At 42.5% G+C, this 27889-nt stretch overlaps 2 protein-coding genes across 2 annotated transcripts; both read left to right on the top strand.

The window, feature by feature from the left end:
- The first annotated feature begins 32 nt into the window (after positions 1 to 32).
- Positions 33 to 19831, top strand: LOC114911328 (N(G),N(G)-dimethylarginine dimethylaminohydrolase 1-like). The gene is made up of 6 exons (XM_029255154.1): positions 33 to 465; positions 13541 to 13640; positions 14454 to 14527; positions 15677 to 15796; positions 17950 to 18093; positions 19057 to 19831. The coding sequence occupies exons 1-6, from the start codon at positions 172 to 174 to the stop codon at positions 19171 to 19173; spliced, it is 849 nt and encodes a 282-aa protein (XP_029110987.1). The 5' UTR covers positions 33 to 171; the 3' UTR covers positions 19174 to 19831.
- A 2100-nt stretch (positions 19832 to 21931) lies between these two features.
- Positions 21932 to 25333, top strand: LOC114911300 (UPF0690 protein C1orf52 homolog). The gene is made up of 3 exons (XM_029254932.1): positions 21932 to 22340; positions 23721 to 23925; positions 24308 to 25333. The coding sequence occupies exons 1-3, from the start codon at positions 22047 to 22049 to the stop codon at positions 24457 to 24459; spliced, it is 651 nt and encodes a 216-aa protein (XP_029110765.1). The 5' UTR covers positions 21932 to 22046; the 3' UTR covers positions 24460 to 25333.
- Positions 25334 to 27889: the final 2556 nt, after the last annotated feature.

Raw genomic sequence — 27889 nt, 5'->3', positions numbered from 1 at the left:
GGGGCTGCAGTCACGTGACTGTTTACCGGAACACTTATTGGAGCCGCGGTCGGTGTCGCTCTTATCGTTACTGATGTGCGGACGCGCTTTGATATCATTTCATTCTCAGAATCAAAGCGCTAACGCAAACGCGGTTCGGCGGCACAGACATTTATAGGAAGGCAGAACATCATGACTGCGCTAACTGCCCCCTTCGGTAGATTCACGCACTCGGTAGTGCGAGCCATTCCGGCGTCCTTTGGCGAGGGAGCGCTGAGGACGTGCAGTGCCCAGGTGGACTTGGCCGCAGCGCTGCGCGAGCACGAGCACTACGTCGCGGTTCTGAAGCACAGACTCGGGCTGCAGGTGGTCGAGCTTCCCGCGGACGAGAGTCTCCCCGACTGCGTGTTCGTGGAGGACGCGGCCGTGGTGTGCGGGGACACGGCGCTCGTCACCAGACCCGGGGCGCCGAGCCGGAGGAAGGAGGTACCGGTTCCGACAGCGGCGGGTCCCCCCCCCGTTCATTTCGAAACGAAAGGCCTAACCTAAGCTGCGCTAAAGATGCGGTGCGGCGGGTAATGCCAGTGCCATGGGGTGGGGGGAATGATGGCCGTCGGGGTGCGCGGAGAGCGCGCTCACTGATTCTGCCCCCACAGCTCGAGCCACGCTTCGAGCGCCGTCACTCCGCGGCAGGAGCTTTAAATGTAAGAAGAATCCCGGTTCACATGATGATATAATTGCTCTCTTCATCAGTCCTTACCGTAATGACCGGAGTAAAAATATACCGACCGTGCTCAGTGCTGTATAAAAATAAATGGTGAATCCATGTAAAGTTCAGTATGTAACACAATAAATTAATTGCCTTTTCCTAAGGATCATTAAAAGGTAAAGTGTTTTAAAGTGCATAGACGCTCCTGATGAACTAGTCCAACTAATTAGCGAAGAGCACACTATCTATCTATCTATCTATCTATCTATCTCTTCCTTTCTGTTGTCATTATTGAACTGATGCCTTTCTCCAGGGTCATGGACAACTTTAGTTTTGTATGGTTGTCTGGTTAGTGATGCACCCATAAATTTTCTGTATCTGGGTAACAACTTTTGCTGGAGCAGTTCAGGGTAAATAGCTTGAACAGACATGTCGCATTGTGCCGCAGGAACAGGAATCCAGAACAGGATCCGCAGATTGCAAGACCGTAGCCGTCACCCCCGTGGTGCCCCCGAAAACTGTTTTTGGAATAATTATTACCCGGTGTTGTGTGCTGTTTTCAGAGTAACAACATGTTAGCTGAACCGCCGACTCTGAGGTGGATTGAGTGTGCCCAGTTCTGCAAAACACTCTTAGGTGGCCAGAAGACTTCTTCCCATGGGTTGACTAGGCAGACCCAATTCCTGGACTCCGTTGTTTGGATGCTTGGCAGGTGTCCAAGATGCTTCATAATCATTTACGCATAATCTGTCTCTTGCCGTTCAAATGTTGTCCAAGAGCTTAATTCGGAAAAGGCATAAACATTAATTTCCAGAAAAGACAGGAATATTTCCATTCTCCTCAAAGAGGGCATGTTGGGTTAAGATGCTCTCTACATCGGCAGGGCTGCTATTGCAAACTTAGCTTGGATACTTTTTCTAGTGCAAAACTGTGTGTTTGTGTACTTTACATTTATTCATTTAGCAGATGCTTTTCTCCAAAGCAAGGTACACCTCAGCAAAAATACAATTTGTGCATTATATTAGGAGAAAGACATGGCTGCACACGTGTGATTCTTAAGTAAACCCAGTTTGTTACTTTCTACTTGATGCACCGATGTTTATTGCATGAGTAGGTGCAAAAAACGCAGGATAGATGAATCCTGATGACCTACCAATTTTTTTTTTTTTTTTTTAAGAATAAGATACATAAACAATCGCATACAATGCCGGAGTAGTGGGTGTGTAAAGGCTTATCTGGGGAAGATCATGAAGTTACAGTGCATGAACATTTACACCATACATGAGCTGGAGAGATCTTGGGCAAAATGGATCTGGAAAAGGTTGAGTTTTCAGACCCTTCTTGAATGTAAACAGTTTCTGCAGTTCTGAGTGAGAGAGAAAGGAGGTCATTCCACCACAATGGAGCCGGAGCCAGAACCGAGAACCTCCGTGCTTTATCTTTACTTCTTGGGTCACGTGCTATATCTTTCTAGACTACTTGTGTAGTACACCTTGTGTGTGTGTCCTGGGCAGACTTGGCCAGGACTGAGTGGGTACATACAGTAATGAGCACAGATTAATCTTTGCTTCCTGTTGGCCAACCTCTTGTCCACAATGGCCAGTCATAACATGGACATCATGCCTTTTAATGTCGTCACACCAGTCAAGAGCACTCAGTGCACAATTGAGAATTATTGTAATAATCCTCCTAATTACCCTTCTGAACAGGAGCCATTGGCAAGAGATGAACAGAAAGTCATTTTTAATCATTTAAGAGAAGTCTATTTGGATGACCGAGTTCACCTTCAAAGACTTCCTTCATCCTTCCGTAAATACAATAACAGTAGATCAACTGAGACCACTGGTAAACCTTAATTAGCCATCTTGTGTCTCTGACTAATGAAGCTCACACAGAACAGCTCTTTTTGTAATACCGTAGCTGAACGGATGTTTACTGCTAAGCTTTGGCAATGTCAGCCACCTGCGAGCTCATACCTCTACCCAAACGTGTTTGACTTTGCTTTTGGGATAACTTATAAACGAGAAGCTCTTCACCTGCCGCGTGCACTTCCTGAAATCTGTCCCGCGGTGCCACAACCTGTTAAAACTTAAGTCGGGGCCCATATGGTAACGCAGAAGGTCATTGACTACAGCTATTACCAATGTGAGAAAGGAGACGTGAACAATATTGTTACCAAGGCTACTTGGTACTGAAGTGAGTTCCCTTATGATGCAAGTCTGCCCTTTATACTAGTATAATAACTATACAGATCTGCATTTCAGAACCTTTATATTCAATAACGTTCCCCTTTGCACTTCATTCAAAATGTATTGTCATAAATGGGTTTATTAGTCATCACTTAAAAAGAAATTATTCAAAGTTGTCATTTTGACTGCAAGCGGCTCCAGCAGTTTGTCATGTCGTTCATGCAGGTGATTCAGATTGATTGTATTGTTTTTTTTTTAGTTGAGCAATAGATGGAGTAATCTGATTGTGCTGTCTTATGTGGAAAATTGTGGGATGCTGCTTGAACTCTAATGCCCTGTTGCTTCAGGTGGCACCTTAAGTCTCTGCTCAAGTGGATGTTTGGAAATTGAGGATTAAGGAAGAATTTGGTAAGTGGACACAGAGGAATTAACAGAAGTAGAAATTCTGATCTGACTACAAACATCTCATTCTGGTCTTTTCACAAAACTCAGGTTTACTCAAATTGCTTTTGAATCTGCTTTGTGGGAGATATATATAATATAGTTCCCATTTTCTTTGAGCCTTTGATTTGACATCTCACAAATTTTGAGAAAAATAACAGGAAAAATGTGTGAGTGGTCCCCTTTCCTCCCACATCCAAAGACGTGTTTCAGGGGGATTGGTGATTCGAAAATCCCTTTACTGTGTGAATATCTGACTGATTGTGTTGGTTACCCTACAATGTGTTCCAAAATGTGTAAATGTATGATAGAATCTGGAAGAGGCAATGCATTTTTTTATTGTGATTAATTTTAATGTTAAATCCAACACTTAAATTCTTTCCTTTTCGTCCATGTATTCAATTAAATGTAGTTAACACTACATTTAAAAACATTTTGGCTTTTTTTGCAGTTACTTTACAGTTAATTGACCATTTTATAATAAATGGTACTGAATTGTGAATCTATTAAAGGGCACTAACTTTATAAATACAGCTGCTATGTAAATACATAGCATAAAACAATGTGCAGATTGTCATGCTTAGTTCTGTTGTTTCTCTCAAAGGGCTTTATAACTTACAACTTGTTTTGTAATCTTATAGGTTTACATTTATCCTTTTAGTAGATGCTTTTCTCCAAAGTTGCATACATTCACAACCATGAGCTTTTGACACCAGACTGTCGCATAGCCAGTTATTCCAGTACTGCCATTTTTGCCAGTGCACATGTAGCTGCATATAATATATATATTAGTTGAGTCTAATGGGGAATACAGAGGTTATCTTGAATAACAGCGGAATGTTTTAATGCCGGTGGGAAATTCTGTTTAGTTGCAGTAGCGTACAATATACAAAATTTGTTTAGGCGTACGCTGAAAACAAAGGGATAAGTAATTAAATGTGAGAGACTGGTTTTTGCTGCCCGTTGTTTGCTCTTGGACTGCAAACAGCAGAGGTCATGTACACATGACTGCCTTGGGTGCCCTTGTTCCATCTTGTCCTGTACCCCATGTCCCTCACTCTCATGATGTACCCATGTTTTCTCTTCCTTCTGTCCTCATGCACATGTTCTTTGAAACTGCCAAATCTATCCAGTAACCGAGTGCTGTTATGTAAACGCATGAATGTGACCAATGAGAAGTTAGTAGCTTACGCCCACTCTAAATGTATGTAAGGAGTGTATTGTTTTTGTTTCAAGATCCTGCCTCCCCAGCGCTGGTCCGAGTGTTGAACTGCTGTTCGGTAAACAGCTGAATAAAACTTTACTCCTGTTTACTGAGTAGTGTTAAATGTTAACGGCATTCCACAACTAAACGTTATATCAATGATTAACTTGGTCAGATAAATAAATGTACTGAATTTACACAGGACAGGGCAGAGTACATTGGGGTGGTGCCATGTGCGTTGGAAAAGCACAGATCAGGCTCAGTACCATTCGATCGGCAGCAAGGAAGAGGTGACCTCCCATTCGTAGTGTGAGGACTTGTCATAGAGCCTGGTGTCTCATGCTAGAAATGACCTCCAGTAGTGCTCTGTGGAATCCAGCCTTCCTGATTAGCCTTTTGGTCCTATGTCTGCGCTGTTATAGCATCCCATGCGCTGACGGTTACGACAGCAGTTGGTTCTTGGTGACTAGTTTCAGGAATGCTGGGTGTATTTCCCCACGTGGTCCGATGGGCTCATTTTTTTTTCTGTATCGTTATACACAATATATTTGTCAGCAGTCTAGTTTATAAAGTCTTGGAAGTGCCATTTTGGCAGATGAAGCACATTTATTAGCTGTGTGAAATGAGTTTTTAAGGCCAGATTTTCCTTGCTCTCATCTGAGACCTTATAAGGCAAAATTGTTAGTCACTTTGAGTGAATCTCTTTCACAGCATTAAGCTGGAATTTGGTGTTTATGACTGGAAAATGCATCAAGTATTGCGAATACATCATGTGGTATTATACATCTTGGAATTGAAATTTGTTCCCGTGGCATAAATACCCATATTTAACACCCCCCCCCCCCCCCCCCCCTTGGTTTTTGCCACAATATTAGAGAATGACAGCAAAACTTTAGTCTTAATTTAAAAAATAAAATATCATGTGGTTGTTGCATGCTTACCTCAGCAGAAATAATGTAAAGTTCTGTGAGCAAGGGATCCGTTTCTTCTGGGTGTTTCTGTGAAGTGACTTGGTTTGTTACGTTCACAAAACACTGATTGCTTGTGAATGAACAATCACAAGTGTAAATTCTGGAAAAGCCTTATCAAAACAATTCTTACCTCACTCTTATGTGGTGTCTCAGGATCTGCCGTAAATGTGTTTTCCAGAGGTCCTGTTGACATCTTCTAAAGAGTAAAACATAATTTTTCTGAGGAAATGAGATCTGATGGTCTTCCCCCAACACATGGTGGTGGAGGGCTTGGAGGCAAAAGTCCTGGGGGACCAGAGAGCTGGAATGCAACGTGACATTAAAATATCCTTCACTGCCAGGTCCTTTTTGTTTCTTTTCTTCTTCTTTCCTCAGTTTAATTGTGAGAGCCTTTAACTGAGTCTCTTCTGAGCCTCTGCTGGCCAGCTCTCCAAAGAGTGCTTAGCATTGACTTGGTAATATACTTGGCTCACTTCACTTCCCCTCAGTTTCTTTTAAATTGGATGGATAAATCTTAAATTTAGCTACAGGTCTGCATTTTTCCCTTCTCAACTCCTAATTTCTAAGGAGTTGAATTTAAAGTATCTGGCAGCAGTCCTTGTTTTTCCTCTCAATAACAAGCAAGCAATGTTGGAGATGCACTAGTATGATCAAAGCCCTTACCTATGACCATTTGTGTAGTGTTTTCTGATATATGGCATTTGATTATAGATCTTTTTTTTTTTTTTTTTTTTTTTTTTTTTTGCCACTGGGTCAGTACACAGTTCATCTACATTAACTGGTGTCCAGTTTGCTGCATTTACATTTATACAATTAGCTGGCACTTTTATTCAAAGTTGCTTACAATGTTAAGGTTTCAGCTATTACAAGCTTACAGTTATTTACCCACCTATACAGCTGAGTAATTTTACTGGAGCAATTTAAGGTAAGTACCTTGCTCAAGGGCACCACAGCCGAGGGGGGGGAATGGATGGAACCTGCGACCTTTGGGTCCAAAGGCAGTAGCTCTAACCACTATGCTACCAGCTGTCCCTGCAAAGCATGATATAGTAATACAGTTCCATTTAAATTTCATTTACAATATGTACCACAATGATTTATTATTTATTTTTGGCTAAAATAGTTCTTAACTGCCAGAGGATATTTTTCTTTATTTGTCAAGCTTTTGAATGTGCAGTAGAGAAGTGTAAATTGCTAAAGTACAGAGGTGATTCCATCAGTACTAACTTTTCCAAATTGATTGTTAATGTAGATGTTGAATGCATTTCTATTGGCTTGCATCCGTGTTGTTTTTATGGGCTTAGCAAACATTTTACCTGGTTTTTTTTTTTTTTTTTCCCCCCTCTCCCAAATTTACCTCTTACTAGAAATTCATGTTGAGGAGAAAGCAGGAACATACATGATCATATTCTCCTGCTGAACCTTATGGGCATCCGTTCTGTCACTCGTCACAATGCCTAACCTCGAAAACACCCTTTTCTTGTACAGATATGTAAAGGGTGTCTCTTTCTCTAGTGGTACTCTTACAGGGGCATTTTGATTACCATCTGCTTTTCTACAGTGTACTTTTTACCGTAAGCCAGCTGCTTTAGTCTTCTCTCTCTCGCCACCTTTACTAAATGGCTCGCTGTAACGCTGAGGAAAACATGGTGCTGAAATGGAACCTCTTGTCCATCCTGTGAAAGTTTCCTTTCTTTAAACCATAAATACCATGCATAGTCCTCCACAGCCATTTAAGTAGGATGTAATATATCTTACTGAGGTGAAAATGAGCTGTACTGCATTTCTTCTCTATGGCTGTAATTACATTGAGACGGCTTTGTTGGAAAGCACTTTGTTCCACCTAAATCTTATCAGTGTTCAAGAAGCAGCCTCAGTTACACGTGAATAGGGAGCTGTGCTTTGTTGCAGATGGCCAGTAGGACGCATTGAGTCCCTGGAGCACCTATAGAATGCAATTTGTGGCTTAAATTAGGGGGAGAAAAAAAAAATCCTCCAGTATGGGTCCTCATCCACTTGATGCGGTATCTTTCATTGTGATTATATAAAAGCTGGAGCTGGTCCGCACTCCCTCCCTGCTCCCTGTTCCCATCCATTCAGGAATGAGTGGAATGTGACGGCCTAGCTTCGGTGGCACTCATGAATTTTAAATGCTTTTCAGATTCGCAACGGGTCCCGTAGTTTGTGGTCTACGCTGTCTGAGAGCGAGTGTCGATATCGTGGGATATTTGGTGTCCCCTGCGTAATTTCCCCATCCCGGTGCACGCTTTGCTGACTCTCGACGTCTATAAAAAGTCTTCCTCTCTCCAACAAATGACAGTTGACCATTTTATACTCATGTCTGAGATGGAAATTCTTTCCCAACTTACTCACGAGAGACTTACTTTCACGTTAGCGGACGCTTTTCTCCAAAGTGCTGTACATCTCTGCGAAAAATACGAGCGCGTTACAATGAGTAACAACGCTTAATGTGCATTTTGTCATAATTTATTGGGTTGAATCTAGCACATCTTTTCCCCATTCTAAGTTCACACAAAGTGTTCTTGTTCTGCATAGAATAAGTGAGAATTGAAAGTGGATTGTTATCTCCTGCTATTTTGGGTCCCAGTTTTGCGACAGGTGATGAGCAAAGGCTCTTCCTATATACTGCCAACACGTCACCTAGATCCGCACCCGTACCTTCGCATGTGGCCTCGTTTGAATGGACGTAATTAAATAAAATATAGCTTTGAAGGCCTGCGGAGTTCCTGGCAGTGATCAGTACTGTGGACACTTTAAGTCATGTCAGGCATTACTGTCAGGAGTTTCAGCCTTAGGGAGGGTAAGCATACAAGGATGGTTCATGGAGAAATATACTGCGAGTTGTGTACGTGGTCCACGCTGAAAACTGACGTTCTCCTTTGCTGCTGTAGTGCTGGGCAGCGGAAGCCCAGGCCTGATGGTGTCGCCCCAGAACGAGCGGAGGGATGCCGAGGAGGACAGTGGGGTCTGTGTTGGCTCAGTGGGACATGTTGCTCGGGACGAGGCAATTTGCTGCCTAGAGTACTTGTTAACTCGGCGTAAGATGGGAAGCCTTTGTCGTGACTCTGAAGCAATGAGCATCACCATTCATTTATTGTAATTAGTGCAGCGTCTGCAAAAGGCCCCGATGAAGGTGAAACATGGTCATTGTTTCCTTGTCACCATCTGACAATCCATGTCAATTATGCTTACAGCTTCAACAGGTCTGACAGCCAGTGATAAAGGACACAAAGCATGGCATTTATCTGCTTTGTATTTTTGCCAAAAAGCCTTTGATTTGAATGAATGACTAAGCAGCAGTAATTTTGGTCATGCACTGATTTTTCTTTTTAAAATAGTTTGAACTTCCAGTCTTTTTGGAAATGTGGTTTAGTGGCCCCGCGAGGATGGGTTTGAGACATGTGCGGTGCAGTTATTCCCGAGGTACATTCTTTCGGGGTAAGAGCATTTCACTTATGAAGCGTTTCTTCATATTTACTAGGACCAAGTTTGGATTTTTCTCCCCTCACGACAGCTGAGCGGTACGAGACATTTACATCCATTTGTTTAGCAGATGCTTTTCTTAGTGTTTATTAACTAGTATTACCCATTTATACAACAGAACAATGTAGCACTCGCAGAAAGAGCAATTTAGATTCACCATTTCACATTAAAAAATTTTTTTTTTTTTTTTTTTTTTTTTTTTTTTTTTTTTTTAAATTGGGAGGAAACAAGCACTCAGAGTAAACCTACATGAACATGGGAAGAAATGGGGGATTTAATTGCGGGGAGGCATTGATATGTATATTTAATCTGAGTATATTGGTATTTTATTCTTTTTTCCTAAGTACACAAAGAGCACAAAGTTTTACCATTGAAACTAATGGTAATTGTCTGACTTGTGACAATTCTTAACCTTATGAATTCTTCTAATCCTTAACCTTATGAAGATTTACTGCCAAGAATTTTTTTTTTTTTTATTTTTTTTTATTTTTTGGGAATGGATTTTTGTAAGGTGGGGGTGGATGTTACATTTCTGCAAACTAATAGGAATGCCATTCATTACTTTTCATAAAATGCATATGTTTCTTTTTTCCCGCCAAAAACTAACATTTCGGCTGCATAATAATTTGGAATTTTGCAATTTCTAGAACCCTTTCATTCTTCTTAGTAGTAAGTGATTACACCTGTGAAATGGTTTAATCGTTTGCTTGTTTAAGGTATTGGCAATTTTTCGGTGTACTGTTTCTGACTCTGTTCTGCTGCGATAATCAAAGAAATGTTTAAAAAAAAAAAAAAAAAAAAGCTTAGGGGATGATAAGGGCCAAATTCCGTAGTGACCAAGTTCCTCTGAGGAAATTTTGTTCATTACGATTCCTAAAGCAATCTTTTACACTAATCTCATAGTAAGTTGAAAATGATTCATTGGTAAGTCAAGAAGGGCAACAACATTTACTCAGTTAGTTGACGTTGCTCCTGAGCAACTTAGTGTTGGGCTATTTATACAGCTGGGTAACTTTACTGGAGCAATTTAGGGTAAGTGCCTTGCTCAAGGCTACTACAACTGGTGGTAGGACTCAAACCTACAATACTGTGGTCCAAAGGCAGCAGCTCTAACCGCTACACGACTTGCACAACTATAATTGGCGAGCAGTCAAATAAGCAGTTGCTTGTTCTCTTTGTTGCTCAAGTTGATGCTAACAAGGAAGCAATCTCTCAAAATATGATGCCAGATCACGTGATGCTCTGGACACACCACAACTATTAGGTTAAAAATGTAGTTAAAAGCACCATTTCACACATCGTTTTGTTAACGTTTCTGCCTGGGATGTGGCCACCGTTACCTTTGTGTCATTCTGTGCTAATGATCTCGGAGATCCGTGGCGAGCAGGCAGAGAGGATCTGACAGGGAAGGTGTTGTTTTTCACCACGCGTAAAAAGCAGCCTTTTGGCAACCTGCTCCACTCGCCCCTGTGTGCCACCATTGTCCTTTGTTACATGAGTCACAAAAGCTTGATGACAGCAGTCAATTGAATATACAGCAAAACATATTTAGCATTTTATATGGACTGCTTAATATGACGGGTTTTGCCCCGTTGTAGCTCTTGAATGGATCAAACCGAACAAAGTGGCTGTTGATGGCGCACTGTAACTGGATAACCTTCAGGACTCTCGGGCCCGAAAGTTGAGTTGGCCATCGTCCATGATCGCTTTTGGGGAACGTTCATCCTCGGGTTCTGCTCAAAGCCAGGCTCCAGCGCCGCCGTAGGCTGCTGGGAGTAACTAAACGTCGGGGGAAGGGGGAGAGGAAATGGAATGGCGCTTAGAATATGAATTTAATACTGCGTGTTGTCTTGGGGAGGGGGTGCGGTGGCGCAGTGGGTTGGACCGCAGTCCTGCTCTCCGGTGGGTCTGGGGTTCAAGTCCCGCTTGGGGTGCCTTGCGGTGGACTGGCGTCCCGTCCTGGGTGTGTCCCCTTCCCCCTCCGGCCTTACGCCCTGTGTTGCTGGGTAGGCTCCGGTTCCCTGTGACCCCGTATGGGACAAGCGGTTCTGAAAATGTGTGTGTGTGTGTGTGTGTGTGTGTGTGTTGTCTTGGGCACAGGAACAGGCGAAAGAGAACTTCATTATGGAACTGTCGCATCAAGTGCAGCCATGTCTGAGCCAGGTATTCTCAGCATGTAACTGTAATTGCATTGATTAATTGCAAATAAAGAGAAATGGTGTTCTGTACTTTCTTTTCTCTAAGCTTCTTTGTACTGGCATTCCAAGAATGGAAAATACAGAATAAAATCTTACATTTCTTTGGGATGACACTACTTCACAAACTTTTTTTTTTTTTTTTTTTTTTTTTTTTTTTTTTTTTTTTTTTTTTTGAATGAAAATTTCAGTAAACTTCTGTCATGTTTTTTTTTTTATTTTTTTTCTTTCAAAAATGGACTGCCTAGAAGGTACTTTGACACAGTAAAATTTTTTTTTTTTTTGTGGAATTTGTCCAAGCTGGTGTAAAATGTTTAGAAAAGTGGTTTTGCAGTTATTTATCCATTTATTCCCCTGGGTAGTTTTTAATAGAGCAATTCAGGGTATGCTTCATGCTCATGGGAACTGCAGTGAGAGTGGGGATCCAAACCCCTGGACCTTCCACTTGCAAGGCTATACCTGTAACTTCTGCACAAATTGTGCTTTTCACTGGATATTAATGAATTTAAGTTACATGTTGGTCAAGAGTGCAAAGGTCTTTTTTTGTTAAAAGCCCAATTCTTTAACCACTTGCACACGCATGAATCTGTTGTTCAACCAGTCTGGTGTTGATGGCAAAAGGCAGTTCCATGGCCAGTCCCAGCTCACCACTGCCTGTTTTCCAGTGTGGGCAGACTTCTGAGTGCCTGTCTCTATGGACAAGTTGTCCCGTAATGCAGTAGGAAATGCTTTCAGGCTGATGCAACCTGCTGCCCTTCCTAAAGTGGAATGCTCCTGTGGAGCGAGCAGCTGTGACCGCAGGAGCTCCTGCGCGCCGCACACAGGAACCGAAGCCTCAGCTGCTCTGAGGGGCTGAGGGGAGGTGGCTCGTGGAAGAGCAGAGCCGACCTCGCTTTAGACCCGCTGCTGGATCTCGCTCACGTGCAAAACAAACATGAACTGCAAAGCACACCATTTGATTTAACAGCTGCCCCTTTAAGGATGTAAAAATTTGAAATTGAGTTATTGCACCTACACGACAAAAATGTTATGGTAAAATAAAGGATGTGTTAAGGCAAAAGCTGCATGGTCTTTAACTCTTTCTTAGCTTTCATTCTACGTGAAATTTGAGTGCAAGTGTGGACAACTGTGCTTTGCTTGCACTTCTTGATAGCCCTTACATGTTTGCATTTTAGATCCCCCCCCCCCCACAGAGGACAAGCCATTCATTGTTTACACAGGTGCACTTGTCTCTCTCATGAAGCCTTCTGCTGTCCAGATCACTCCAAGGGTCCTCCAGAAGGCTCCTCTCACCATAGTGATGGATGTGAAGCACTGAAGTGAAGGGCTTTAACAGATATCATGCCTTGGTGCAACTCTGAGTAGAAGCAGTCCTTGCATTATCATGTAGTCTGACCTCACCGTGAGATACGACTCTGGGGGAACAGTACATGACTTCACAAGCTGTCTACTTTCTCGCTCCAGGTTTTCTCACCGTTAAGTACCCATGCCCCTAGCAGAACACATCAGCCTGTGAGCTAAGTATATGTCTTTCTTAAAAAGAAAAAAAAAAAAAACTTTTTTTTTTCTGATACTATAGTTATAAACAGTACAGAGACATTGAGAAAAGTGGTTTAAAAACCTTATTTTGCAGTTATACATTGAGATTAAATTTACACAGCGATGATACCTGGCGCTGATATGGTTGAGCTAGACGTGACATTGCTATAATGAAGTTTTCTTTCTTCTGTCCCACAAGGCAACTTAGTAGGAAGTTTATATTGTAAGTTCTTAACTTTGTAAATAAACCATGTATATAGAGAGTTCAGGGAGTCGATCCAGTGCTCTACAGCAGGAGTGGGGAGTTGAACCCAGCACTTTCTGATCATTAAACAGTGGCTCTACGTTTATTTATTTAGCAGATGCTTTTCTCCAAAGCGACTTCCGACAAACTCTACGTAGCGTTATGAGCCCACACACCTTATTGACCAAGGTGATTTACACTGCTAGATACACTACTTACACTGGGTCACTCATCTATACATCAATGAGACACACACTCTGTGTCACTCACATAACCTCATTGCTACTTCTTGTGTGTCTCGTGTGACAGTTTGACATTTTTCCAGTGCCTTTTTGGAGCTAAAAAGGAATTATTGGCTTCATTTAAATATGACAGTACTGGATAGTTTTTAGTCAACCGCAAATGTTTGCTCATGGATACCTACTTGCGCTCACCATACACTGAGTGCTGTTTGCTCCCCCCCCCCTTTTTATTTATTTTTCTATAAATAGAGTCCTCTCTGTCATGTGAGAGCGCCGTGTCTGACTCGTCTGTTTAACAAGGTTATATGTGCCTTTTATTTCAGACGGAAGCAATGAAGCAGGCCTTGCAGGAGCTGAACTTGAACATAGTGGAAATGGATGACGACTCAGCCACCTTGGATGGGGGAGACGTGCTGTTTACAGGTGCGGCCCTTGAATGAAACACGCCTGTGTTCCCCGAGAAACCACACGGAAGAAATGAATTCTTGGTTCCTCAGTGTGCCGTCGTGACACGCGCATCATAAATATTACATAGTAAAGGAAACTGGCTTCACTTCACAGTTCCTCAGAATTTACATGGTTTCATTTAGTGACACTTTCCTCCAAAGCAGCTTGTAATGATCGACTTGTATAATGAGCTACTTAAAATCATTCATACATTATGGTAATTTCTACAGAGAAATTTTGGGCAAGTACTTTGTTCACAGCGGGGGGTGCACGGTGGCGCAGCGGGTTTGGCCTGTGCCTGCTCCCTGGTGGGTCTGGGGTTCGGGTCCCACTTGGGGTGCCTTGTGTTAGACTGGCGTCCCGTCCTGGGTGTGTCCCCTCTCCCTCCGGCCTTACGCCCTGTGTTGCTGGGTTAGGCTGGGACAAGTGGTTTCAGACAGTGTGTGTGTGTGTGTGTGTGTGCGTGCTTTGTTCACATTCTGTAGCAGCGATGGGGGGGTTGAACCTTCAGCTGCAATCTGATAGTTCTAACCACTATGTTACCTACTGCTTTGCCACCACAATGGCGGGTTTATAGCAGCCACAAATAATATATTTGTTAGTTTGTGTGTCTGTTTATGGTTCCACCGATACGGCTCATTCATTGTTAATGCGTTTAATTTTCACACAGTTGTTTTTCCCCCAATACTGAAATCAGTTCCACGTGACAGGTAGTCAGCTCCTGTTCCGTTCCTTGGAGGTGTTGTCATTTTTAGACTCAATTTTTTTCTGTCTTTGGTCTCTGGGCAGGTAGAGAGTTCTTCGTGGGCTTATCCACTAGAACCAACCAGCGTGGAGCAGAGATTCTTGCAGATGCATTCAAGGTCAGTCGGTTCTGAGCGTAGTTTTCCGCACTCAGCTGCTCATGTGTGTCATCCCGATGGTTCATATATTTTATCCCACAGTTTTTCTTCAGAAATATGACCAAAAGGGTTTCCTGGGGGGGGTTTGCAGTGACGCAGCGGGCTTGACTGGGTCCTGCTCTCTGGTGGGTCTGGGGTTCAAGTCGCGCTTGGGGCGCCTTGCGATGGACTGGCGTCCCATCCTGGGTGTGTCCGCTCCCCCTCCAGCCTTGCGCCCTGTGTTGCCAGGTTGAGCTCCAGCTCACCGCAACCCTGTATACAGTCTGGCACTTTCGCCACCTGCCTTTTCACCAGCTGACCCACAGCTCAGGAAGGAGCTAAATAAAAACTGCTTTATTTGTTGCGTAGTGCCTCTCTTTTTTTAAAAATTTGAACAGTACAAAACAGCTTGTATTTATTTATCATGTTCTACGTGCAAAACAATTATTTTTATTGGAGATATTTTACTTCCTGTACTTTTATCCTGGGTCAACTAGGGACATATTGAAGCAAGTAGTTTGTAAAATAAAACATTTATTTTATCGTTTCCGTACCATTAAGAACTTGGCAGAACATTTGTCTCCCCCCCCCCCCCGTCACTTATGATCTTACCCAGGAAGCAATACCAAGTAAATTGAACAATCACATCTTTACTTTTGTATCAGCTGAATTGATTTTTTTTCCCTTTGTACAAAACAAACGTAAAGCTTAGTTTAAACGCACCATTGCCTGTGAAGAACAATTTGAAAGGAAACTTAGGTGAAATGCTTTGCAATTTTGATTTGGTGGTTTTTCCACATCTGATGTATGATGAGGACCTCTTTGCAATCTGTCTGTATGGAATGATGTACCATTCCGAATTTGGCAACAGTCACCACAGGAAATGTATACATTACATATACATTACATTAATCCCCCCGCCCCAAAAAAAAAGCAGCATGGATTTTTTGATTTATTTTTACCACGTTATTTCACTGGAGCAGTGTAGGTTAGTAATACCTTACTTAATGGTACTGTCAGAGGGATTTAAACCTATAGTGTTTTGGTACAGGTTCATGTCATGTCCTAAACTAGTAATTTGCATGAATGAAACATTTGAGCGCCACCCAGCAGGTTGCTGTTGTTTTGCAGGACTATACTGTGTCCCCAGTGCCCGTGCTTGACGGTCTGCACCTGAAGAGCTTCTGCAGCATGGCAGGACCAGATCTTATAGCGATTGGCTCCAGCGAACCCGCACAGAAGGCTTTCAAGGTAAGGGAGGCAGCCAGAGACAGAAAGTGAATTCAGATTTGCCTCGCTGCACTGAACAGCTTGAGAGCATGATATCACCAAGCCTGGCATAGTTCAGCTTTCGATCTGTGAATTATTATTACTACTTTGTGGTTGGCATCAGTACACATGTGTGAGAAACGTGTGGAAATGGGGAGTGCACTGTAATCTTTTCTACTCTTCTTGAGGTGACGTATCTCTAGCAAATATAACGTTTGTTTAGGTTTTACAGCCGGCCATGTGGAGTATTGCAGCATTATTTCCGAAACAAGCATTTGAAGAATCTTTTGGGTTTTTTTGGTGTCTACCTGTCTGTTTTTTCCCCTCTTTCTTCTTTAATAACTGATTACTGTCTATTTTACTGGCAGTAGGAATTTGACCAGTGAGCTACCTTTATACTGATGTCAGTAACAGATCAGTTTTTAGAACAAAACTGGATTTATTTAATAGAATGGATTAATATTAATCCTTCTCCATTTAAGACCTGCAGAAGTAGCCTGGTACATTTCTCCCACCGACTGGTAAACCAGAGTCCCCGAATACTGCTTCTTAATATGAATGCCCTTTACATATAAAAAAAAAAAAAAATAGTTGGTATTGAATCTTTAGTTCTGGTTTCATTCAGTGCTTTGTGATCTTATTTAATATCTTAGTAATTAATTGTCCAGACTGCATCTTTTAATTGGTTGGTTTCTTACTGTATTGGCAGTTTTTTTTTTTTTTCTGGAGACTTGCTGCTCTTGTGAAGAAATGGCAGCTAAATTAACTGTCCACTGTAAATTAAAACGTAAATTGAGTGTAGACGCAAAACCTGCAAGAGTTTTAGAGAATTTTACACTGCAGTTTGTCACAGGCAGTAAATATGGGCACGTGTGTACGCTGCAGGCCAAACGTTTGTCTTTTCTAGGTGCTACAGAAGTTCTGTAGATTTCCCCTAAGTTCTCACAGATGGGAAAGATGGAAGGCGTACGGGATGCATTTCAAAAACCATTTCAATAATAACTGACGAGTAATGTAGTTTCAGGTATGATGTCATTCTCTACAAATATTTTCTGCAGTCACGTCTGACATAAGCATGGGATATTGTGGCCTTGGGCGTTCGCTCTGATCATCGCCAGTAATTATATCGTGTTGAATTAGTGTGGCACGGATATGTTAGCCATTATACAAACGCATGGACAGAGGACCCCAGCGTAGAGGTTTCTGATCACATTCCTGTAGGGAAGAGAGAACCACATGGGCAGCGTTCCTGGAAACGCGTGTTAAATATCAATCAGATGTACTTGCGTCAACAGGAAGCCATCGGATTTCGATAACTCCCCCAAACCACTAGCTATTAGCGCTGTGACGTATTCTGTCTAGTTTTGTTTTGATGTTTTTGCTGTTGTGGAAGATTCGTAAAGGTTACGTACAAATGTGGCAAGCGCGAATGCGTCACGAGAAAGTTGTCGGTAAAAATGATACGGACCGTTTGAGTGGAAACGCAGATGCTCAAGTTTCACCTAAAGAAAGGATCTTCATCTCACCTCAAACATTTACTCTAAATGCCCCAGTAAGCAGATGTGGACTCCGGTGGATTGTTAAACCAAAGCACAGGGCAGTGATGAGCCCGAGTGATTCAACTCCTACCATTCTTGAAAGAACAGAAAATCTATACTGGGACAAACATGGGACAAGAGGACAACGGCTCAGGATTGCTGGATTCATATTGTGGAATTCTTAGGCAGGACAAGGTATCAGGAAAAGGGGAAGCAAAACAGGTCCTTATGTCTCATTCCAGGGCAAGTAATTTTTTTTTTTACTATCAAACAGGGGGTTTAAATGGAGAGTCATGGCAACTCCGTGTTTAATGGTAACTAGGTATATATGTTAATGACATCATTACCAACATACCATATGTGGTGTTTATACTGCCTCATTAATGTCTTTCTGATATTTAAAGTTCAGTTTTTAATAAAACATTGCAATATAGCGAACGCTTCTTGTCTTGTGTCACTTCTGTTATCTCTGTGGTATTATTACAATAGCTGAATTAATGGTGTAAGCTCTAAGGTACAAAATGCCACTTGTCATTTCTGTATTCTATTCCCCCATATAGCTGTGAAATCCTGCAGTGTCTCTTTGCTTTTGTGTAGGTCATGCAGCAGATGAGTGATCATCGCTACGACAAGCTGACTGTGTCTGATGACATGGCTGCCAACTGCGTGTATATGAATCTTCCAGACAAAGGACATGTGTTGCTATACTGCACGTCGGAGGAATACCCGGAGAGTGCTAAAGTGAGCCTGCTTTTCGTTCATCTTGACAAAGCATGGGGCATCCCGAGTGGACCAGTTAGTTAAAGCACTTTGGCTGGTTCATTGACCAGAAGACGAATTGTCACTCTCGTTGTTCTGGCCTGTCTAGCTTCTTTTTCTTTTTTTTACTTCAGACAATTCTCAACGAGATCTTTATGCTCTTTTAGCGCAGTTATTTCTTCTGCCTGTATCAAATGTAAAATTGAATTTTTTTTCAGTCTTTGCTGAGGGTGCTCCTTGACAGTATTTCATTTGAGATTAATTAAACGAGTAGACGAAGCTCTCATAATCCCAGTGCCCCTGCTGAACTTATAAATTTGCTTTGCTGTAAGAAGATCCCGGTTGGCAGCGTATTCAGCTGTAAAACTCTTGAGAGAACTGCATGAGGCGATGGATTTAGTAACGCCATGGTGAAGTGTGGTGAAATGGACGCTTCCAGCTTCTGCTCCTGGCCAGTGTGCTTTATACTAAGTGCAGTAATAGCAAGATTGGTGTTCTTGACATCACTGGTTGGGAATTTGATCATGGTTACGACATTCAGACCAACTGGTGTGCAGACCTGGTGATACAAAGAAGTAGTCCTTCTTGGAAGGACCCAAGGAAAACATTAGTTCTCGCCTGGACAACCTCCACAAAATGACACATTAGTTTATAAGGATTTTTTTGAGATGGAGTAACTTGCAGTAACATCTCCTGTCTTTTGTAAAGAAATTATTGGATTGCACTTTGAATTTAAATGAGTGCTTGTATGTTTGCTTCCAAAAATCTTGTTTGATTTTAATAAAAAAAAAAAAAAAAAAAACAAAAAAAAAACATAATTAGTGAGCATATCATGGACATATTCTGTTATGACAGAGGGAAAAACGCTATTTCATATTGAATATTATGTGTGGGACCCTCGCTGTTTTTGAACTAGTTTTATAATATAGCCGTTGTCTTCTGCAGGTGTTTGAGAAGTTGAAGGACTACACGCTCATTCCTGTGTCCAACAGCGAGAAAGTTAAAGTGGACGGTGCCTTGACCTGCTGCTCGGTCTTCATTAACAAGAAGCTGGAGAACTGAACGCGCTCACTGAGCAGCGCGGCCATCTGTTTTTTGTACGACTACGAGTACTTCTGTGTCCGGATGTATATGAGCAGTCAGTCCTGTGTGACACGCTGATGTTTACAATCCTTCGATATTAGTTTTGTATACCTCATAGTATAGATCTAGAGGAGTGGCAAAACAAACCTCTGAATTGCATTTACAAAAAAAAGAAATAAACACCAGATTTTTTTGTTAGTCAACAAAATGCTCTTAATTTTCTAATTGAAAACCGCACCTGTTTTGTAACGTTTGAAAAAAGAAGGATGTGAGACGACGTCCTGTACGTCGCTGGCAGACATGCGAAACCCTGTGATGTGACAGTGCTGAATATTACTTTTATTGCATTTGTTTACTCATTCCCAGCTGTGGCTGCGCTATCCACCCCCACGATGGAGCTCCTCTCCAAAGAACAGGTTTAGCACATGGTGACTATATACTGTGCTCTTTGTCAAAGCCACAATAGTTCTGCTTTGAGCTTATTAATTTTTTTTTTTTAGCCTGGGGGTTGGAGCTGAAGAGTACATTCTGTAACTCGTGAAAATTTGAAGATTATTTAGCCACGGCTGGACTCCGTGAATCACCTTCACTGGAGAAATTCTGTCCTATGACTATTTTTATCCGTCTTATAGTTCAGTACTGCCAGTATGTTTCACTTTGTCAAATGTTTTTATAAATGACTTAAATAAATTTACTCATTACTCTAGTTTAATTGGAAAATGAACACTGTGTATTTCTTCTTCACATTTCAAGAACTATTAGCATTTTCAGGAACAGTCCGGTCAATGCCACTGACTGCAGTCCCCACTGCTGAAGCTGTTTAGAAGAGTATCTTCTAAGAGAAGCACAATTTAATCTTAGTGCACCAATTTCTTAATGTATGGGCGGGGGAAATCACACACACATTGCCTGAAGCCGCTTGTCCGAAGTGGGGTCGTGGCGAACCGGAGCCTAACCCAACAACACAGGGCGCAAGGCTGAAGGGGTGGGGACGCACCCAGGACGGGACGCCAGTCCGCCACCAGGCGCCCCAAGCAGGACTCGAATCCCAGACCGACTGGAGAGCAGGCCCTGGCCAAACCCACTGCTCCACCGCATGCCCCTGGGAGGGGGGGTGGGAATCATAAATGCCTAATTATGGCAGGAGTACATTTTATATCAGTTGTTTGGGAGAGAGTGATAGCAGTTGCCATGCGGTCAGTGAGGATCCCATGCAGGGAAGTAAGGAGCAGATGTGGAGCCTTCATTCATTCATTCATTCACATCCACAGAAACCGAGAACGAAAGCTAGATGAACGCTAGCGGTCCTCTGTGTTCGCTGTCGGCTGGAACCGGGATGCTCAGAATGGCCAAATATGAAACTCATACCATCTATTGAGCCCTTTCAGTTGACATTTCTCATGTTATTGCATCATCGGATTTGCTGTATAAACATTTTGCTATCTAGTTTGTGTGCGGTCCTCCCAACATTGTCTTCATTTTCAACAGGGCAGTAATGTTTTCCACAGAACCCGCTGATCTCTGTCAGGCTTTCAGGTTGTTTAATGTAGCCTGTCTTAATATGTCCATGGACAATTTAAGCAGACGCTTTTTTCCAGAGCGACTTCCAGTGAAGTCTATGTTGTGTTATCAGCTCACACACGTCATTCACCAAGGTGACTTACACTGCTAGATACACTACTTACACTGGGTCACTTATCATACATCATTGGAACACACTCTGTCACTCACACACTATGGGTGAACCTGAACAGCATGTCTTTGGACTGTGGGAGGAAACCCACGCAGACACGGGAGAACATGCAATCTCCACACAGACTGAGTGGGATCGAACCCATGTCCCCTCGTACCACCCTGTGAGACGGCAGCGCTACTCGCCACCGTCACCGTGCCGCCAATTTCATAAATATGTAATATAAATGTGCTCTTTTGGACTTAAGCCCGAGTGCAACATTAAAATATGTTGTGATATTAATGCACAGAGCGGACTGTCCATTAATGCGACAGCAGCGCCATTGTAAGGTGGAGAAGACAGTGATGCAGTGGCTTTCACATGTGGCGCGTCACTCCCCCTAGCGGCCGGGCGGTGCAAACACCCGAGAGTGGAAAGGGCTGCGAGCGCGATCCTCTCCAGTAGGTCATACATTTGAAGAGCTCGGCGGACACTGTAGTCGCAGTGTGGAAGATGTGCGGCGCAATTAAATTGAAATATTTACGTTGTTTCAAGAAGACAGCGCATTAACGTGTGGGAGAACAAAATTCAGTTTGAGTCAACTGTGACAACGTTCACCCAGGGTGTAGCGTAGGCAACACAAGGAAACGGCGTCAACGGGAAAAATTATATACATTTGTTGTATACTCATACATGTTTTGGTCTTTTTTTAGTTTTGACATATTTGGTATTTCGAGTAACACGTGGTTATTTCAGTGTCCTTCGGGCTGTCGTCTATAGTATGTACAAAGTTACAGATGAGCAAGGAGAGAAGTTTTAAGAAGTGCTTCGACATCTCATGTTTTCTTTTTAGTGTTTTCCATGGACTGTGTTTATGCTTCTGTTACAGGTTGTACCGAGAAACACGTATGCTGTACAAACTGTTCGTACAGAACTTTGAACTGCTCCCGGGGAGTGTCGAACGCACCGCCGCAGACATGTTGCTGCGCCCTTCAGCGCCATCAGGGGGCAGCGTAGCATCTTCGGCGTCGTCTCATTGCCCCCGAGCCCACTGCACAGGAAGTACGTCATCACGTATCGACGTACGTCCGATGTGGTTGTTTGGCTTCTCTCAGCTGCATTTAGCGCGGATCCTCTAAGAACAATTCGCGACGTCGGATTCGAGAAGCCCGCTCGCGGTATGGCAGAGGACAAGAAATACGACCCGTTGCATTACTTCATGAGTGGCGACCTCAGCAGCAGCGATTCTGAAGACGATGGAGGGGGAAGAAGCCGGATTGCAGACCTCGAAGAGCGCAGGCGCCGTGTCGCTGCGAGTGGTGGAGAGTCGGAGGAGAAGGGACGGGCAGCCGCCGGAGCGCCGTTGCCGAAACCGGAGGAGCTCTTTAAGTGTGTGTCCAAGCCGGCCTTCCTCTACAACCCCCTGAACAAACACATCGACTGGGAGAGCCGCATCGTGAAAGCACCCGAGGAGGTGAGGTGGGCTGGACACACACAGAGTACGTGCGCAGCAGCAGCAGGTGGACTGGACTGAACTGTAAGCCTAGGCGGCGGTGACTAGTTTGCAGTATATAGTCACCGCCTTTTGTTTACTCATCTCAGGCAGGTTGCAGAAGTTTACTTAGAAAGGTGTAAAGATTTAAAAAAAAAAAAAAAAAAAAAAAAGGAAGAAAGATCCTTTTGAAATTAGGTAGCGTAGTGGTAAGGCTGCTGCCTTGGATCCAAGGGTTGTGGGTTCGAGCCCCACCCCCGACTGTGGTACCCTTGGGCAAGATACTTATTTTAAATTATTCCAGTAAAATTACCCAGCCGTATAAATGGGTGAATAAGTGTAAAATGGTAGTGTAATAGTGAAACAATGTAAGTTGCTTTGGAGAAAAAGTACCGAATAAATGTAAATATTGTGCAATATTGATAAATATCCTACTACATGAAGTAGTAGCACAGCTGATTTCCAGCACCACTGTGAGCGTCAGCGGCACATGGTTAATTTTACATTTAGATTTAAATTTATTCATTTAGCAGACACTTTTGTCCAAACCGACGTACATCTCAGCAAAAGTACAATTTATGCATCACATTAAGAGAGAGAGCCATGGCTGTAGATATGAGACTCAAGTAAACCTAGTTTGCTACCTACCACTTGCTGCACCGAGGTTCATCGTTCGAGTAGGTGCATAAAAATCAGGCTAGACAAATCCCAACACCCGCCCACCAATTACTTAATTGTCATTCGTAACAGCTACTCAAATACTTAGTTACGAATTTAGTAAAATGACTGAGTAAGGAAGGAATGCTATACAGTACACACACACACACACACACACACACACACATTGTCTGAAACCGCTTGTCCCAAGTGGGGTTATGGCGAGCCGGAGCCTAACCCGGCAACACAGGGAGTAAGGCTGGAGGGGGAGGGGACACACCCAGGAAAGGACGCCAGTCCATCGCAAGGCAATCCAAGCAGGACTCGAATCCCAGACCCGGCCAAACCCGCTGCGCCACCGCACTCTCTGCTTGCAGTAGTAATTACACAAATAAAAATGAAATGTAGTTGAAGACTGTGCTGAGCATAAGGAAGCCTTAGATGCTCATTTTCATCAGGATCCCAGGAGGCAAAAATTGTCAGCTGTCAAAGATAAATTAAAAATTCCGCATTACTCACTGACCAGTTGATTGTCCTGCTTTAGTCACGTATTTCTCTAAATATCAGTGTAAATGGATATATGAAGAAAAAGGTAGTAGTAAAATTGGTTGTGCTGGCATAATTTCAACAAAGTCTGTTTTTTTTTTTTCTTTATTTAAATTTATTAAAAAAGCTTTACAAGCTCTTTGTGTTTTTACCACACAGCCTCCGAAGGAATTCAAAATGTGGAAGACAAATGCTGTGCCCCCGCCGCAGTCCTACGTCACAGAGGAGAAGAAGAGGGCTCCTCCCGGCAGGGATATGGCCATCAAATGGTCCAATGTCTACGAGGATAATGGGGATGACGCTCCACAGTCCGCTACGGGAAAAGCACGCTTTCTGCCAGACGAGGAACAGCTCTCTCATTCCGGTTGTCTGCAGTCTCTTGTCCGTGGCCAAATGTGCATGCTTCAGAATGCCTCTGGAAATGGACTAGTATTTAGTTCCTGCTGTTTGACAAGCATATATTAGACAGTAACGTTTTGTTAAATAAGGAGGTGTAACAGAATATGATTAAGTGGTAATAACAGTTAACTGGATGTGCCTTCGGAAATATGGTTTAAATTTAATCGTATGGCTTCATGAGAATGTCACTAAGGTAATCTAAATGTCCACAAAGGTAAAGAAAATGGGCCACAAGGCTCTGAGTTTGTACCGGTGGTCAAGTGTGAAATCATTATTTTCTAAGGAACACCACTTGATTTTGAAATTGTATATTAATACATCTTAATGATGTTTGTTTCTTCTGTTAGATGAGGAGAAGGACGGTCCCAAGTCTGCAAAGAAAAGAAAGGTAGAGAGCTTTCAGCAGAAGGAGAAGAGGAAGCGAGATCTTGGCCAGGCGACCTCGGACAAGAGCTTTGTGGAGGAAGAGAAGAGGATATTACGGCAAAGCCTCTTCTGATCCCCGCGGTGTTACATCTGGTGACTGTCAAACTTTACTGCTGAGAGTCACGTGCCAGAGAGCTTTTCATCAGTGGCTCCACGCTTCACTTGTGACCATTTACATATTGCCCTGGATATGTCTGACGTATGAGGGTACGTCAAAATCTGCTATGTATTTATAAAATTGAATACAGAGAGAATGCAGTGTTCTTAAACATAATTTTTCAAAACAGTTTCCTAGGTTATTAACACACTTAGGCCAGCATTGGACAAGCATCTGTATGCCCTGAGGAAAGAACAACAGATTTTCTCTGTTTGCCAGAGCTATGTCATGGACATAGTCAGTTTTGTCAGCAGTAATGGATGTGCACAGGCAACCTCGTCATTCTTTGTCTGCGACACTTGCGTGGCAGTTTTTGAATTTTCCCACCCTTTCGTGCTCACTTTTCCGGGACAAAATGTTTCCATACTGTGCTGAAAGCGGGCGAAGGATCTGTCTTCCAGAAACACCTTCAGCTCAAAAAAAGCAGATAAGAGCACAGTGCCACTTATTTAGTGCACATGGAAAGGGAAGTAGATATGTTCACAGTGGTATAATATGCCAGCAGTTAACAGGAGTAGAATGGACCTGTGTCATAACTTAGACAAACAAAGCTCACACATGCGTGTGCAACTGCCATTGCAGCCAACAATATAGAAAACTTAAAAGTAAACATGCACTTCCTCACTTACCCTCATATAATGTACATTCTAGAGAAGAGAGAGCTTGTTAAATATTTTTACATTTTCAGTGATTGTGATTTTTTTTTTATGTGAAACTCCTTTCTGGTGTTTGTAATATTAGTCAGTTGCAATGCAATCAGTCTCATTAATAAATAGCTCTAAACATCTTGTGCTGCATAACTCTTTTGTAAAATTAGAATTTTTGGTTCCTTTCGTGCACTTACTGCATTATATTTTTATAAGATATACGTATATATTCCTCCCCCCAAATAGCCATCCTACTGGTCTATTTTAAAAAGTGAGGAAGTAGAGGAGATTGTGTCTCTTGTCTGGATTGGCTTGCAGAGATGGACAGGTATTTTCCAGCTCTCCAGGCGACCAGTAGATGGGGCCACTAGTGATACTGCAGTGTACTTAGTTCTCTCTGTGTCCCTGCTCACATAGCATTTTCATTTCACTTCACTGTCCAGTATTCTGAGAGGTTTCTTTTGAGGGGGGGGGGAGTATTTTATGGATTAAAAAAAAAAAAAAATTAGCCATTTTTGCTATTTTACAAACGAATGCTGCAAATTCATTCTTTACATTTCTAAGAATTTGAATTCTTTATGTAATTCTTACATCTGACTTGTTCAAAATGCAGAGAGCAAAATAAGGAAACCGTTACTGTTTTTCATTGAGTAAGTTAAGTAGGTATATGCGATGGGAAATAATGATATTCTGCAGAAATAAATATTATGTTTGTTCCCTAACAGTTCAAAGGAATTCCTCCCTTATCTGTCATCTGCCCCTTTTATAAAATACAGGTAAATATGCATTTGATAACATTCCAGCCTGTGGTATGTGTCTGGCCATGTTTGAGGTTTGTGTCTGATCCAGCAGGAGGACAAGAGATGATTTTATCTTTGGTGTTCCGAGTGCATTGCACATCATAGAATGTGTTTCAAAGTTTACTGCGAGCGGGAAAAAGGTAAAAGTGCTCAAAATACAAAGGGCAGAACAAACTATATAACCAGCTATTTGAGACAAGGCTGTTAACTGCAGTAACTGCACTTTTAAGAAATGGATGTACTGCATGATTAGAGTACACGGCAGTAAAGAAACGATCATTTACAAAAATTTGAATCAGAAAACGTGTATGTGGTAAGGAGATGGTACTTTTATGGGTATAAAGCTGTTGCTATGGATTACAGAGTATGTTTGGTGGAGGTGACTGTTAACCTTTCGCACTCAAGTTGCTCCCTTGAGGCAGCTGTGCCTTCAAAGTAAACAGTCCATTTTTTACTCCATTGACACAGTGTGAACCCGGTACTATGGTCAAACCTGTCAAGGACATGGACGTGTTCACAGCCCCTGAAATTAGTATTAGACAGACATGCATTTACCGTAGTATAAGATGACAGTGATTATCTCTTTTCTCCGGAGTATACTTAGTATTACATTTGTACACTAAACAACATACAATTACTTACCCATTTATAGAGCTCTGCAAGTTTTACTGGAGCAATTCAGAGTAAGCAGGAGGTGGGTTTTGGACCTGCGTCTTTTGATTGCAAGGTGGTCAATCTAACCAATATGCTACTTACTGCCCTGTGATTACAAATACAATTGCTGTTTGAGGAAGGATTTCAGGTTTTGATCACCTGCTTGACAGGACATTGGCGGATGCAGCAAAGTAGAGCCTGCGTGCGTACAGTAAATGAGAGCTTGTAACGTGAGGAGCCTGGAGACAGTGTCAGTGAGTGTGAGCCCCGTGAGATACATGTTGAACGTGTTCTAAAGTTCAACCAGGATGCAGGTAAGGGAAATGGCAGTTTGGGCTCACCGTGACCTCGAGAAGAAAGGCATAAATGCGATCCGTCCATCAGAAGCAGCTGGAGGACGCCAACAAGTAGAAGTAAAGAGTACTGGGTACTTGGGAATGGGTCCTTTGTCCACATGGTGGTAACAGGTCTGTTCTCGTATCCCTTTTCTCGCAGCCGCCATGTCTTTACTGGCAAAATGAAAGCATCTTTTTTCAGAGGAAAAGAAAAGGTTAAAAAAGGACTTTGTTTCACAGGGAGTCGAACTGTACGAAAAAAAATCAGTAACGTAATTTCACCATAACAAATTATCACTAGATCGTAATAATCCACTTTTGTTAAATAAAATGAGCACTTTTCTACAGCAATATCAGCGTTACAGAGATTATTATATATTAATGACATATATATTGCGCAACAATTTGCATTAATTTGCTGGAACCTTTAAGGAGAAAAGAAAAATTGGGAATATTCAGTTTTTCAGAAGTTCAGGCAAAGATATGTATTCTAGATGACGTGAGAATATGTGGTACTCTAATGAATGACCGGCATTCTCAGTGTTGACTCATCCATCTTAATTTACATCCTGAGGGAGTGAGCAGGCCATAAATTTTGCTGCTGGGTGCATTGAAAAGATCGGGGCCATTAACTAAGGAGAGCGAATAAACAATGGAAGCGAAGCTGCTGCACGGCCTCCGAAAGACACGGTCGATCCCTGAACGGAAGCCAGCAAAGCCCCGCTGTCATAAGGAGCAAGGAAAGTGGCACAAAAACGTCGTCCCGTGTTTTTACACCTGCGATTCAGCAAAACGCGGTTACAGGAGTTGGTCTTTGACACGAGGAATTATGTTTGGGGTAACTCAAAGTTTATTCAGTGTCTCAAAAATCGATACAAATGTTGATTCATATTTATTGGCAAATGTGTGT

Source organism: Scleropages formosus, chromosome 9 (assembly GCF_900964775.1).
Source record: "Scleropages formosus chromosome 9, fSclFor1.1, whole genome shotgun sequence".
Lineage (NCBI taxonomy): Eukaryota > Metazoa > Chordata > Actinopteri > Osteoglossiformes > Osteoglossidae > Scleropages > Scleropages formosus.
The sequence above is the reverse complement of the archived record's forward strand: the minus strand, read 5'-3'. Positions and strand labels throughout refer to the sequence as shown.